The 12,224-nt window shown below is 44.8% G+C and overlaps 1 protein-coding gene across 12 annotated transcripts; it reads left to right on the top strand.

Moving 5' to 3' along the window:
• Positions 1-818: 818 nt before the first annotated feature.
• On the top strand, positions 819-12,047 carry FSCN3 (fascin actin-bundling protein 3). Of its 12 annotated transcripts, none has more exons than XR_012011129.1 (8): positions 819-1,109; positions 2,183-2,879; positions 3,215-3,333; positions 5,524-5,683; positions 6,160-6,330; positions 6,634-6,834; positions 9,557-9,835; positions 10,156-12,047. XR_012011129.1 is itself a non-coding variant. In XM_072784450.1 (8 exons), the coding sequence occupies exons 1-7, from the start codon at positions 969-971 to the stop codon at positions 7,061-7,063; spliced, it is 1,563 nt and encodes a 520-aa protein (XP_072640551.1). In that variant the 5' UTR covers positions 819-968; the 3' UTR covers positions 7,064-7,066; positions 9,557-9,732. The 12 variants fall into 12 exon arrangements, 9 of the variants coding, with proteins under 9 accessions (XP_072640551.1, XP_072640550.1, XP_072640552.1 ...); XR_012011131.1 differs by having other exon boundaries at positions 11,835-12,047; XR_012011130.1 differs by having other exon boundaries at positions 11,844-12,047.
• The last annotated feature ends 177 nt before the right edge of the window (positions 12,048-12,224 follow it).

Below are 12,224 nucleotides of genomic sequence, written 5' to 3' on the forward strand. Positions count from 1 at the left end.
CTAGGAAAATGTATGTATGGAACCAGGAGGGTGGGCTATTGTCCAAGTGTGGTTCACACTATCCATTCTTTGAATCCCAGCAAAGCTTAAAACCTACCATCACCACCATTATTTCTTCTTGCCTTTCTCCTTTCATGTCAATTTCTCTAGGTTCTGGACTGATTTTCTCCATGAGCTTTGTAAGAAGTGAGTCCCAGAGGCTGTTGGCCAACAGGGACCCTTTGAAGGAAAGGGTGCACTAGCCATGTGCCCAGCAGCAGTGCAGCTGGGGATTCTGAGGGAGATGCCCAGTGCTCTTCCCATCTAGAACATTTTCCTTCCCCTGCTCTGAGCTAGCCCTTTCTGATGAATATGAGTAATTTGATCCTTGCTGGTTATCTATCTAGGGTTTCCTCACATTTCCTGAAAAGTACCTTCTGAGACATTTTGGCCTCATTCTCCCAAGGGCTGTAAAAGTTAATAGATTTTTCCTGGATATCTTGAACTTTAAAAAACACTTGAGTCCCAAGGGAGCCAAGCAGAAGTTACTTCCTAGGGATGAAAGAGGCTGGTTTTTATCCTGTGATTAAAATGGGAAACAAGTGAAGACGATGTTTGCCTATAGTCACAGGTGAGCACCAGCACAGGCCAAAATTCTGATTCCCAGTCTCAGCTCAGCCTACCTTGGTGTCTGGAGTTGCGTGGGAGGTTAACGCCAGAAGCCCTAGACCTACTTCCTCTGGGCTGTGGATTGACATTGCCAGGCCAGTGCCCTTTCCTCACTGTGGATAAGAGGCAGCCTTCACAGTCACAATGCTCCCGGGTCACAGAGGTGCTGGGCCCTAGGCCAGCCTCTGCCTGAGAAATTCTCTCCGGGAACTTCTTCTGGTGGGTACTACAGGCCTGATTCCAGGCCCTATGGCCTGTGGAACCGCACCACTGGGGGGAAGGCAGGGCCGGACAGAGTCATCACCTGTGGTGCCGGCCCCATGGATGAGGTGGAGTGGACACGAAGACCCAACCCTGAGGAGCTGAGGGTTGGGCTCATCAGCTGGGCAGGATCCTACCTCACTTCTGAGGCTTATAAGAATACGGTCATGGCTACTGCAAAGGGTTTGGGCCGGAGACAGGTAACAAAGCAAACCTGTACTGGAGTTGTTTTTCCCAGTGGCCAAGCTTGCTCTTTCACATTCTCTCTCTCTCTCTTTCTTTCATATGTGTGTGAGTGTGTGGTGCCTGGGGTACACTTTCAACCTAATCATTTTCCTAGCCTTTGTCACTACTAGGCTGAGACCCTCCTACCCCAGGATTTTGCTCACAGGTCTCCTTCTCTCTGTCTCCTCCTCTCTAAACCTGTTCTGAGGGGCAAAGGCTCAGCCCTTGCTGCCTTGTCTTCTCTGGCTGCTTTCTTCCCTCTGCCCCAACACTGGGTGGTTGTGTCATCACAATGAGTAGAGGTCAAGAGCCCAGGCTGGAAGGCAGAATTGTGGGAGTCCAGAGCAAGATGGATGGGTGGAGGGACTATAGGGCTGGTGATACTGTTCTGGTTGTGGTTTAGGAATGGGGAACTCTAAAGCCCTAAGAGAGTGAAGCTCTTCATTTTAGGGAGAGATGTAAGCAACCCCACAATGGCACTACAGAGTGAGGTAGCAGCAAGGCTCTCATTTACAACAGGGTTGATCACAGCTGAACCAGACAATTGCATCTCAACTGTGTGTGTTCCCATTCTTATCCCTGGACCCTGGGCCCACCTGTAAGAGATCTTGATTTTCTCCTGCCATGCTGGGGAGGTGGGCTCTGGGGATGGGAGTGTTAGCTAGTGTGCTATCCAGGGACAACAGTGAGAAAAAGAAAAGTAAAACTTAAACCAGAGCACTAATTAGAAAATTAGGTATTGAAGGAAGCCACCGAGTAAGAGAGAAAGAGGTTTACCTTTGGTTAGCTAGAAGAGGTAGGCATTCAGAACTTCTCCTGGGATCTTGAGTAGTACTCTGATTCCAGCAGTAGAGACCTCCCGAAATCTTTTGATTACTGTTGGATGAGAGAGCGGGAGAGCTGACAGTCAACATGGAGGCCGATGTGGAGGGGAAGGTGGTTGGTCCCCATGAAGGTTCTAGGATTAGGCCAGGAGAAATGGTGGTAGGACTCCCTGGCCTAGTCATTTGGCTGTAGTACATTTTCTTCTCCCTCCCAATGCCTCCAGACCTGGGAGATCTTGGTGAGCAATGAGCACGACACCCAGGCTGTAGTACGACTGAGGAGCTTGCAAGGCCTCTACCTCCTGTGTGAGGCAGATGGCAGTCTGTGCTATGGCCGGCCAAGGACCAGTCACCATGGATGCTTCCTACTGCGTTTCCACCGCAATGGCAAGTGGACTCTCCAGTGCATAATTAGTGGTCGTTATCTGGAGTCTGATGGTGAGGATGTGTTCTGCAACTCCAGGGTGCTTTCAGCTTACCACATGTGGACCCCCCGGCCAGCCCTACATGTCCATGTGATCCTTTACAGCCCTGTCAACCACTGCTACGCCCGGGCTGACCCCACTGTGGGCCGCGTCTGGGTGGATGCACCTGTTCCCTGCCTAGAGGAATGTGGCTTCCTGTTGCATTTCCAAGATGGATGCTACCACCTGGAGACCTCAACACACTTCTTTTTGTCCCACTTAGACCGGCTGGTCCCCCAACCCTCAACACAGACAGCTTTTCACATGCAGGTACGGCCTGGAGGGCTTGTGGCACTAAGCGATGGAGAAGGAGGCATGTTGTACCCACAGGGTGCACGCCTGCTCCTGGGCCTGGGCTCCAATCCCCACAGGGGCGAGGAGTGGTTCATCCTACAGCGCTGTCCGACGTGGGTCAGCCTCAGGTCAAAGACTCGGAAGTTCCTCTCCATCATTTATGGCAAGTGCTGGGTTCAAAACAGCTGTGGAGGGAGGGAGAGCTGGCTGCTGAAAAGAGAAAAATGTGCTCAAGATCAGTAAGGATTTTTGAACCTCCCAAGAAGGAAGATCCTGGGGTCCCAGCAGGATCTCTTAGGCCATGGAGCAGGGTGATAAGGCAGGGCATGGGCTTCAGGGAAAAGTCGCCTGGGTCTTCTCCAGGCTCCTACGGTCCAACAGAAGGCAGAGAAGGCTGAGGAGGGAAAACAGGGAACCCAGCCATGAAGTGTGGAGGAGGAACTGAGACTGAGGGTGAGGCCAGAGTCTGGCTTCTTCTGACATGTTCTTTCCCTTCAGATGTTGAGATATATGCTGCCTCTGAGCACGTAACCCCAATGTCCTTGTTCCAGTTTGAATGTGATGATGAGAGCTCCACCTTGCAGCTTCGTGCAGCCAATGGCTGCTACCTAGCCCAGGTGAGACCTTTGCCTTCTGAGCAAGAGAACCCTTAATACCTGAGTGCTCCCATACTTTCTCCTTCTTTAAGGCAGGTGAGCAGATGCTGAGGTGAACTGTAGAGGCCCTTGTCAATTTTCAACCAATGGACCCTGTTTCATCCAATGGGGCCTCTTTTAAAAAAAGAAAAAAGCAACTTTATTGAGGCACAATTTGTATAAAGTACACTCATTTAAGCGTACAATTCAGTTTTTTAAAGATTTTATTTATTTATTCATGACAGACACAGAGAGAAAGAGAGAGGCAGAGACACAGGCAGAGGGAGAAGCAGGCTCCATGCAGGGAGCCAAACATGGGACTCGTCCGGGGTCTCCAGGATCACACCCCGGGCTGAAGGCAGCGCTAAACCACTGGGCCACCGGGGCTGCCCAATAAGTTTTGATCAATGTTCACATCTATGCATGCCCCAATCACAAGTTGGAGAATATTTCTATCACCACAAAATTTCCTCTTGCCTCTTTGTAATCAGTTCCCCTTTCTCCTTGCCCTCCTCTCCACCGCTGTTACATGTTGTTCTGTCACTATAGATTAGAGTTGCCTGCTCTAGAATTCCATATAAATGGAATCACATCATATTACAGTATGTACTCTTCCTGTCATCAGCATAATGTTTTTGAAATTCATTCATGATCCACGTATCAGTGGTTTGTTTTCTACTGCTGAGTAGTTAGTGTTCCATACTACTACTCACCAACACAAACATAATTTGTTTCTCCATTTGCTTGTTGAACACTTGAGTCATTTCTGGTTTGGGCTACTGTGAATAAAGTTGCTAGGAACATTTGTGTACAAGTTTTTTTGTGGGCCTATATTTTTGGTTATCTTAGGCAAATACATAGGGGTAGAAATACTGGGTTACGTGATAAATGTGTATCTATATTTTTATTCTTTTTAAAGATTCTATTTATTTGAGAGAGACCATGCTAGAGACAGGGAGAGAGAAAGAGAGCGTGATTGGGGGGGAGGAACAGAAGGAGAGAGAACCCACACAAGGCTCAAGGCTCCATCCCAGGATCCTAGGATCATGACCTGAGCCAAAGGCAGACACTCAGCTGACTGAGCCACCGAGGCACCCCATGTTTATATTTTTAAGAAAATGTTAAATCGTTTTCTGAAGTGAGTATACTATTTTACATTCTTGCCAATAATGTATGAGAGCTCTAATTGCTCCACATCCTCATAAACACTGGGTATTGTCTGTGTTTTTAATTTCAGCCAACCTAATGGGTGTGTAGTGGCATCTTACTGTGGCTTTAATTTGCATCTCCCTTATAATTCATAATGTTGAGTATCTTTTCATGTGCTTATTGGCCATTTGTGTATCTTCTCCATGAGGTGTCTCTTCAAATCTTTTGCCCATTTGTCATTGGGTTGCTTATCTTATTATCGAGTTGTAAGAGTTCTTTCTATGTTCTAAAGTCAAGTTCTTTGCCAAATGTATGTATTTTAAGTGTTTCCTCCCAGTCGGTGGCTTGCCTTTTCATTTGCTTAATAGTGTCTTTTGAGCAGCAAGTTATTAATTTTGATGAAGTTCAATCTCTCCACTTTATGAAAGAGTAGTGGTTGTGTTGTCCTTTTTTTTTTTTTTTTTTAGATTTTTATTTATTGATTCGAGAGAGAGAGAGAGAGAGAGAGAGAGGCAGAGACACAGGCAGAGGGAGAAGCAGGCTCCATGCAGGGAGCCCGATTTGGGACTTGATCCTGGATCCTAGGATCATGCCCTGGGCCGAAGGCAGGCGCCAAACCACTGTGCCACCCAGGGACCCCCTGGTTTTGTTGTCCTAATAAATCATTGACTGCTCCAACATTGCAAAGAATTTCTCCTATGTTTTCTTTTAGACATTTTCATTTTTATGTGTATGATTAATTTTGAAATGATTTTGGAGTGTAGGCCAAGGTTTATTTCTCTCCATGTGGATATCCAAGTCCCTTTTTGATAATGGACTCTGGGATATAGCAAAGTCTGGGGAAGTGGGAGAGCTGAGGTTATAATATGTTTTCCAAAAACAATGTGAAAGCGTAAAGCATGCCCTGGGAGAATGAAGAAGGCTAGTGGGTGAGATGTAGGAAAGGGTCTAGAAATAAAGATGATGGGAAGAAAGCTGAGATTTTGTCCTTGTTCTCTTCTCTGCTCCCTATAATTTCTCCAGAGGCGCCACAGGACAGTGGTGGCTAATGGACACCCAATGGAGTCTGACACATTCTTCCGCGTGCACTGGAATTGTGGCAAGATCATCCTGCAGTCTCCTAATGGACGCTTCTTAGGCATTGTGGACAATGGCCTGCTGATGGCCAATGCCACCATTCCAGGCGAGTAGAACAGCCCTTTCACCGGGTTATTCAAAGTCAGAGATGCTTTAAGGGGGAGCTGGGATATAATAGAGCACTGAAGTTGGGACCAGAAGATTTAGGTCTGTATATTTGCTGTGTCACTGAATTTTTGTCATCACTCCTTTGAGCAAACACTCCTTTGAGCCTCAGTGTCACTGGTTCCATTATCAATGGAGGTGATATCCAACCTGCCTGCCTCACCGGATTATCATGAAAATTAAACAGATTCACACATCTTGCAGGAAGAAAGAAGATTAAAATCTCGGGCTCCACACTGTACTAAGTGCTTTCATAAACATTCCATAATCGCCTAGCCGAAGATCTGGCACATAGTAGGCATTCACTAATTCTTAAAATGTTGACAACACTCTGCAATTAGTGTCCCTTTACCTGCTTCTATTTGGGAAAGCATCTAGAAGTTGCTCATCCAGATAACTCCATTCTATTTCTTTCAGGCCCAAATGAGGAATTTGGGATTCGATTAGCTAACCGTCGCTTCCTTGTATTGCGAGGTCGTTATGGGTATGTGGGCACCTCATCAGAACACGACCTAATGAAGTGCAATATGGATCAGCCCGACTGCATTCACCTGCTGCCTTGCCGCCAGGGCATCTACCACTTCCAGGGTGAGGAGCTCCTCTTTTTCATCCCTGGGTTCACAGTCTAGTCCTGCCTTACCCCCAACTCCGACTTCAGGACCTGCTGCTCAGAGCCTACTCATCAGAAACGGAGTTTCTGTTTGTTTTCACACTTCAAGGCCCCCAGAATGGGTTGGCAGAACAAAACCAAGCCCTCCTGCATTTTCATAGAGGCACCTGCCAACACAAGCAGGGAAGGGTAGTCAGGGAGGGGTGGCATGCTTCTCAGGAGCCTCCTCAGGCTATACCCACTGGAGGGCTTCATCCTTCACCCTTCCCTCCCCAGCACAGGGTGGATCCTTCTGGTCAATAACATCCTTTGGTACCTTTCGCCCTTGGGGAAAGTTTGCTCTCAACTTCTGTATAGAGCTTCATGGGAGCAACTTGCTCACAGTGCTGGCACCCAATGGCTTCTACATGCGATCCGACCGAAGTGGCACCCTGTTGGCAGACAGCGAAGAGATTACCAAAGAGTGTATTTGGGAGTTTTAGGTAAGATTAAGTGGGTAAGGACCTGGAGGTGGAAGAGCAGGAGCTGAGGGGCAAGAAACGAAGGGATGTGGGGGAGAATGAGACAAAAACACACCAGTGTCCCACAGCTTGATCAACTCAGGACATTTATTCCAAATCTGTGCCTTTCCTCTCAGGGCTTCTAAATGCAGACTTGCTGGAGAAAGGAGGGGAAATCAGATCTAGGTCTCTCACTATTGTGCCACACTGACACGTGAGTGCAGGCAAGCCTGCAGGGGACAGAATCAGGGGTACTCGTGTATTTATCTCTCTTTGTTAAGACGCAGAGTTTTGCCCCATTTTTAGGGAAGACAGATAACTTTGAGGGTATGCTTTCTATCCTATGCACTTTCTGCTCCTATACCCCTGGATCCCTGGAGTGCTGATGGCTTCCAAATATTCATCTGCAGCTCTGACCCTTGTCCTGATCTTTAACCTCTTCACTTTCCAACTTCCTGATTCACAGCTGACTTGACTTTGTCCTGCCATCCCCTCAAAATCAGCCTCCTCACCCTCCCCTCCAAAGATGATTCTTCCTAAGTTCTCCAAGGCCATCTAGGGCATTGCTGTCCTCCCAAATGCTCTGCATCAGGACTTCAGCACCAAAAAAAAAAAAAAAAGAAAAGAAAAAAGAAAGAAAGAAAGAAAGAAAGAAAGAAAGAAAGAAAGAAAGAAAGAAAGAAAGAAAGAAAAGACTTCAGCACCATCTCTCTTTCCTCCTTTTCATTCCAATGACTTCACTGAACCCTGGAAATTCTTGGGTACTTCCTTAATGCCTCTTGAGTGCTTGTTCTTTCTTAAATCTTTTTTATTTTTATTTATTTATTCATAAGAGATACAGAGAGAGAGAGAGGCAGAGACACAGGCAGAGGGAGAAGCAGGCTCCCTGTGGGGAGCCCGATGCAGGACTAGATCCCCTGACCGGGATCATACCCTGAGCCAAAGGCAGACGTCCAACAGCTGAGCCACCCAGGCATCCCTAGTGCTTGTTCCTTCTTAACTACCTTTGCTACTGTGTAGATCCAGGTTTTTCACCCAAAGCCTCTACTGCAATATAAGGACTCCTCAGCAGCACTTCCTGACTCCAGATCCGTCCCATCCAATCTCTTCTCCACACCAAGTTCACTTTCCTAAAGTGCTGTCTCTAATTCATCATTCCCTATTCACAACACTTTAGGATACCTCATTGCTCTTAGCTGTATTTCTTCATAGTTGACCTTGCTTCCCTGGCTTGGAAAATCATAAGGATGTTATAGGAAGAAGAGCTTTGGTTTTGATATCTTGGAACCTCAGGGAATTTGCTTTAACATTTCTGGGCTTTATTTCCTTATCTGTAAAATGGGAGCAATATCTACTTCATAGGGTGGTATGAAGGTTAAGTAACTATGAATCAAGATGTAGACCCTCAATATATATGTTCACTTCTTTCCTGCATTTTCTACTGGTATTCTACACAAACCCTTTACTATGGCCAAACTGGAAAAAATCAAATGAAATCCCACTGGGCTTGTTTTCTTATCTGTTCCATGAAGGGTTTCAATTGAACTAAATTTCTCAGGCTCCTTCCAGGCCTGACATTCTAGTAGACAATGTATCATAGTGTCTACAATGTATCATCTAGTAGACAATGTATCTAGTAGACAATGTATCATTCTTGGATATTGAACTGGCTTTTTTTTTTTTTTTTTTTTTTTTTTTTTTTATTTATTTATGGTAGTCACAGAGAGAGAGAGAGGCAGAGTGTGTGAGGCAGAGGGAGAAGCAGGCTCCATGCACCAGGAGCCCGACGTGGGACTCGATCCCGGGTCTCCAGGATCGCGCCCTGGGCCAAAGGCAGGCGCTAAACCGCTGCGCCACCCAGGGATCCCTGAACTGGCTTTTAATTAGATTTTTTATCAGTTAAACTTGTTGTTTGACCCTGGAAAAATGAACCTCTCAAAAGCCTGTTCCTTGTTGGTGAAATGGGAATACAGTATCTATCTCATAGGATTGTTGTAATGTGAGATAATGATTACAGGGATCCCTGGGTGGCGCAGCGGTTTGGCTCCTGCCTTTGGCCCAGGGCGCGATCCTGGAGACCCGGGATCGAATCCCACATCGGGCTCCCGGTGCATGGAGCCTGCTTCTCCCTCTGCCTGTGTCTCTGCGCCTCTCTCTCTCTCTCTGTGACTATCATAAATAAATAAAAATTAAAAAAAATTTTTTTTAATGATTACAAGATGTGTAGTAAATAGCCTGGTGCCTAATGCACTGTAGTCTATCAGAAGTCTTTCCTGATCCAATTGAATTCTTAGTAAATCTTATCTCTTGACTATAGTACCCCTTTGAACTCTGATGGTATTTTTTACACCATTAATTTGATTAGAAAAAGAATTTGTACTACCTTTTCCTATAAATTAACTTCACATAAATCTATGTAATCCTTCATCAAGCACGGCAAAACAGGGCGCCTGGGTGGCTCAGTTGGCTAAGCGTCTGACTCTTGATCTCAGCTCAGGTCTTCATCCTAGGGTCATAAGTTTGAGCCCTGTGTTGGGCTCCATGCTGGGTGTGGATCCAACTTTAAAAAAAAAAAAAAAAAAAAAAAGAATGGAGCAAATCACTTTATTCTATCTTTTCCCAGATGATCTTACCAGATTTTTCCTAAAAGCCCAAGATGAGCAAATGATTGACTGAAAGTTTCTATTTCCCCTTACCTTCTCAGGCCAATGGGATGCCACCTATGGAAATCCAAATCTTCCAGGAGAAACTACTGCACTAAACACAACAGGAACCTCAAAGTCAAGATCCATGAGAATATCTGTTACACAACTTTCCCTACCCAGTTTAGCAAAACACCTGTTTCGGGCAACAATACATCTCAAAAGGCCACCCCCAAGACCCCTGTGTGCTGTGCTCTTCAGTACGGAATAGAGGTCTTGATGTGGGTAGACAGAGGCCTCAGGCCACTCCAAGTTCTATCCAAAAGAGGCAAGACCAAATGGTAACCAGTTATTCCATTTATCTTCCCCATCCCTGCCAGGACCAACAGAATTTTTCCAGTAATCCCATAAGGAGCCAGTTTTGCCCTGAAAGACTCAGAATCCAGAAATAATTAGATGTCCTTTTGGTTTTGAAAGAATGAAGTATTATGAGTCCTATGGGCACAGGGTCATTGTAATGACACACCTTATGGCTATAAGGCCCCCCTCCTGATCACCACCCCCTTGAAGTTTACCAAATATCCTGCTTTATCCTTACCTTTGATCTAATCAGTTGGGCAAGATGAGTACTATCCCTATCACTGCCCACCTTTTTTTACAGGGACCTGAAGTGATTTGCCCAAAGTCCCATGACTGGGAGTTCTGATTCAATTCTTTGATTAGAATGGACTATAATGTCCATTACTCTTTCCATCAAAACAGCTTCCACAATGACCATCATTCTTGTACTGTCTTTATAACTTTGGCCTTCATCTATCTACTATCTGTTCTATCAATGTCTTTATTGACATAGACTCTTAAGTACTTTTAATTGGAAAGGAATATTCTAATCACTATCATAAAATGGAAAATGAGAAATCACTTGCCATAAATAGAAAGCGACTTAAAAATAAATACAATGAAAACAAAGTGATGTTATCAAATTCTAGTTAGATTTCCCTCCCCTGCCCAAGGCTCAGAACCTGAGGTTCCCTTTCCCTCTGTTACAAAAAAGATTAACAACTGTTACAGAGGCACTAAAAAATAGAATCAAAGTGAAAGTTTTCTCATCAATACAATCAGAATTGAAAAGGAGTCAAAAGGGGAATAATTTCCTCATTTCTGACTAAATGTTATTTAAAGCAGTGTCTATATTTAAAGCAGTGTCCTAAAATGTTCTCAAATACCAACAGTGATGCCTGACCCCAACTTTTGGGAAATTGCATCATACTATAATGAGTGCCTGGTTTTTAAATCTATTGAGAAAAGAAGCTAATATCACAACATGAGAGAGATTCCATTTTCATAGAGAAAATGACCTCAGGTTTTTGTAAGTATGTTTCTCCTCAAGAGATATAAAATAATTCTGTAAAAATTTTAACCTAGCAAGTGAGGCTAAAGAACACTAGAGACCAGGGCATCTCTTTCCAAGAGAAAGTTGAGAACAGGCCAAAGATATGGAGTGGAATACACAACACCCTCCAGAGAGATAGGACCTTAGAGGTCATTTAATGTAGATTAAAGATTAAGGGATTCTTCTCTTCCTCGGCATTCCATAAATGCATGTACAAATTTAGATGCATGAGCTTGCATATGCACAGAAATACACACACGTGCATACATCCCCTACACACAGTCTCTTATCTCCCATTCCCCACAAGTAGCCATTCATCCTCCATTTGACTGTATTTGGCCCTGGAGCCTCAGCTGGCAGCTCCCTCCATGGCTGACATGAGTCCCATTGCTAAGTGAACGGCTTGTTCTTAGATTGTGCTGTGCAGATTGTCATCCCACAAAACTTCACTCATTTTCCTGGGCAGTCTGTCAGCAGGGCAGGAGCAGGGTGTACTCCACCACTCTTGGAATTTCCTTCTAGAGCTATACTGTCCCATAGAACTTTCTGTGCTGATGGAAATGTTCTATAATGTTTACTCTTTGATACAGTAGCCATGGGACACCTGTGACTATTGGCCATTCCATATGTGGCTAGTGTGAATGTGGAGCTGAATTGTTCATTTTACTTAATTTTAATTACATTTAAATATCCAATGTGATTGGTGGCTATTTACTGAAGAGCACAGCACTAGAGTTTTTGATAAGATAACTTCTGGATGAGTACCCCTCCCAGATGGGAGAAAACAAACTTGCCCCCACTCCTTTTATCCTGCTTCACATCATCATCATTCTATCCCCAGCCCATCAAAAGGGCAAAAATTGGGAGGGATGAGCCCATCCCCCATTCAAAATATCCCTTTCTTCACCCTCTTTTCCCTGTATTCTTCTCTTTCACTACATACCGAGGCTTCCCAGGAGGAGCCTAGAGATTTCTCTGAAGGGAGACAGAATTGAGAAGATTTGGAACTTACTACCAAGAAGAACCAAGCAAACATGCCTCAGGAGCATGTGGACAAGCAGAGTATGAATAATGGCATTTCTGCTGTGCTGCTTTGCAAAAAGTACATATGCAATTAAGGAAGTAATGTATATTTTCTTAGATAAAGGAATTATTGTAAATTTTTTTTAGATGTTGTAGTTATCTAAGAAAAGTTCCTTATTTTAGGGGAATGTCTGTTGGGGACTTAGGGGTGACATGCCATGATCAGTGTATGGGTGTGTGGGTGCGTGTGCATATGGGTTCATGAGTACCCAAACACTGTTATAGATCATATCTACATACATACATATGTAGAT

The sequence above is a fragment of the Canis lupus genome, chromosome 18, assembly GCF_048164855.1.
Source record: "Canis lupus baileyi chromosome 18, mCanLup2.hap1, whole genome shotgun sequence".
NCBI classification, from domain to species: Eukaryota; Metazoa; Chordata; class Mammalia; order Carnivora; family Canidae; genus Canis; species Canis lupus.

Bases quoted from the DNA above. Each gene is read 5' to 3' on its own strand.
- FSCN3 (XM_072784449.1), top strand. From the start codon at position 969: ATGGATGAGGTGGAGTGGACACGAAGACCCAACCCTGAGGAGCTGAGG. The intron at 6,331-6,633 runs GTGAGGAGCTCC...TCCCCAGCACAG, and splicing joins GGGCATCTACCACTTCCAGG to GGTGGATCCTTCTGGTCAAT. The intron at 6,835-9,556 runs GTAAGATTAAGT...TTACCTTCTCAG, and splicing joins AGTGTATTTGGGAGTTTTAG to GCCAATGGGATGCCACCTAT.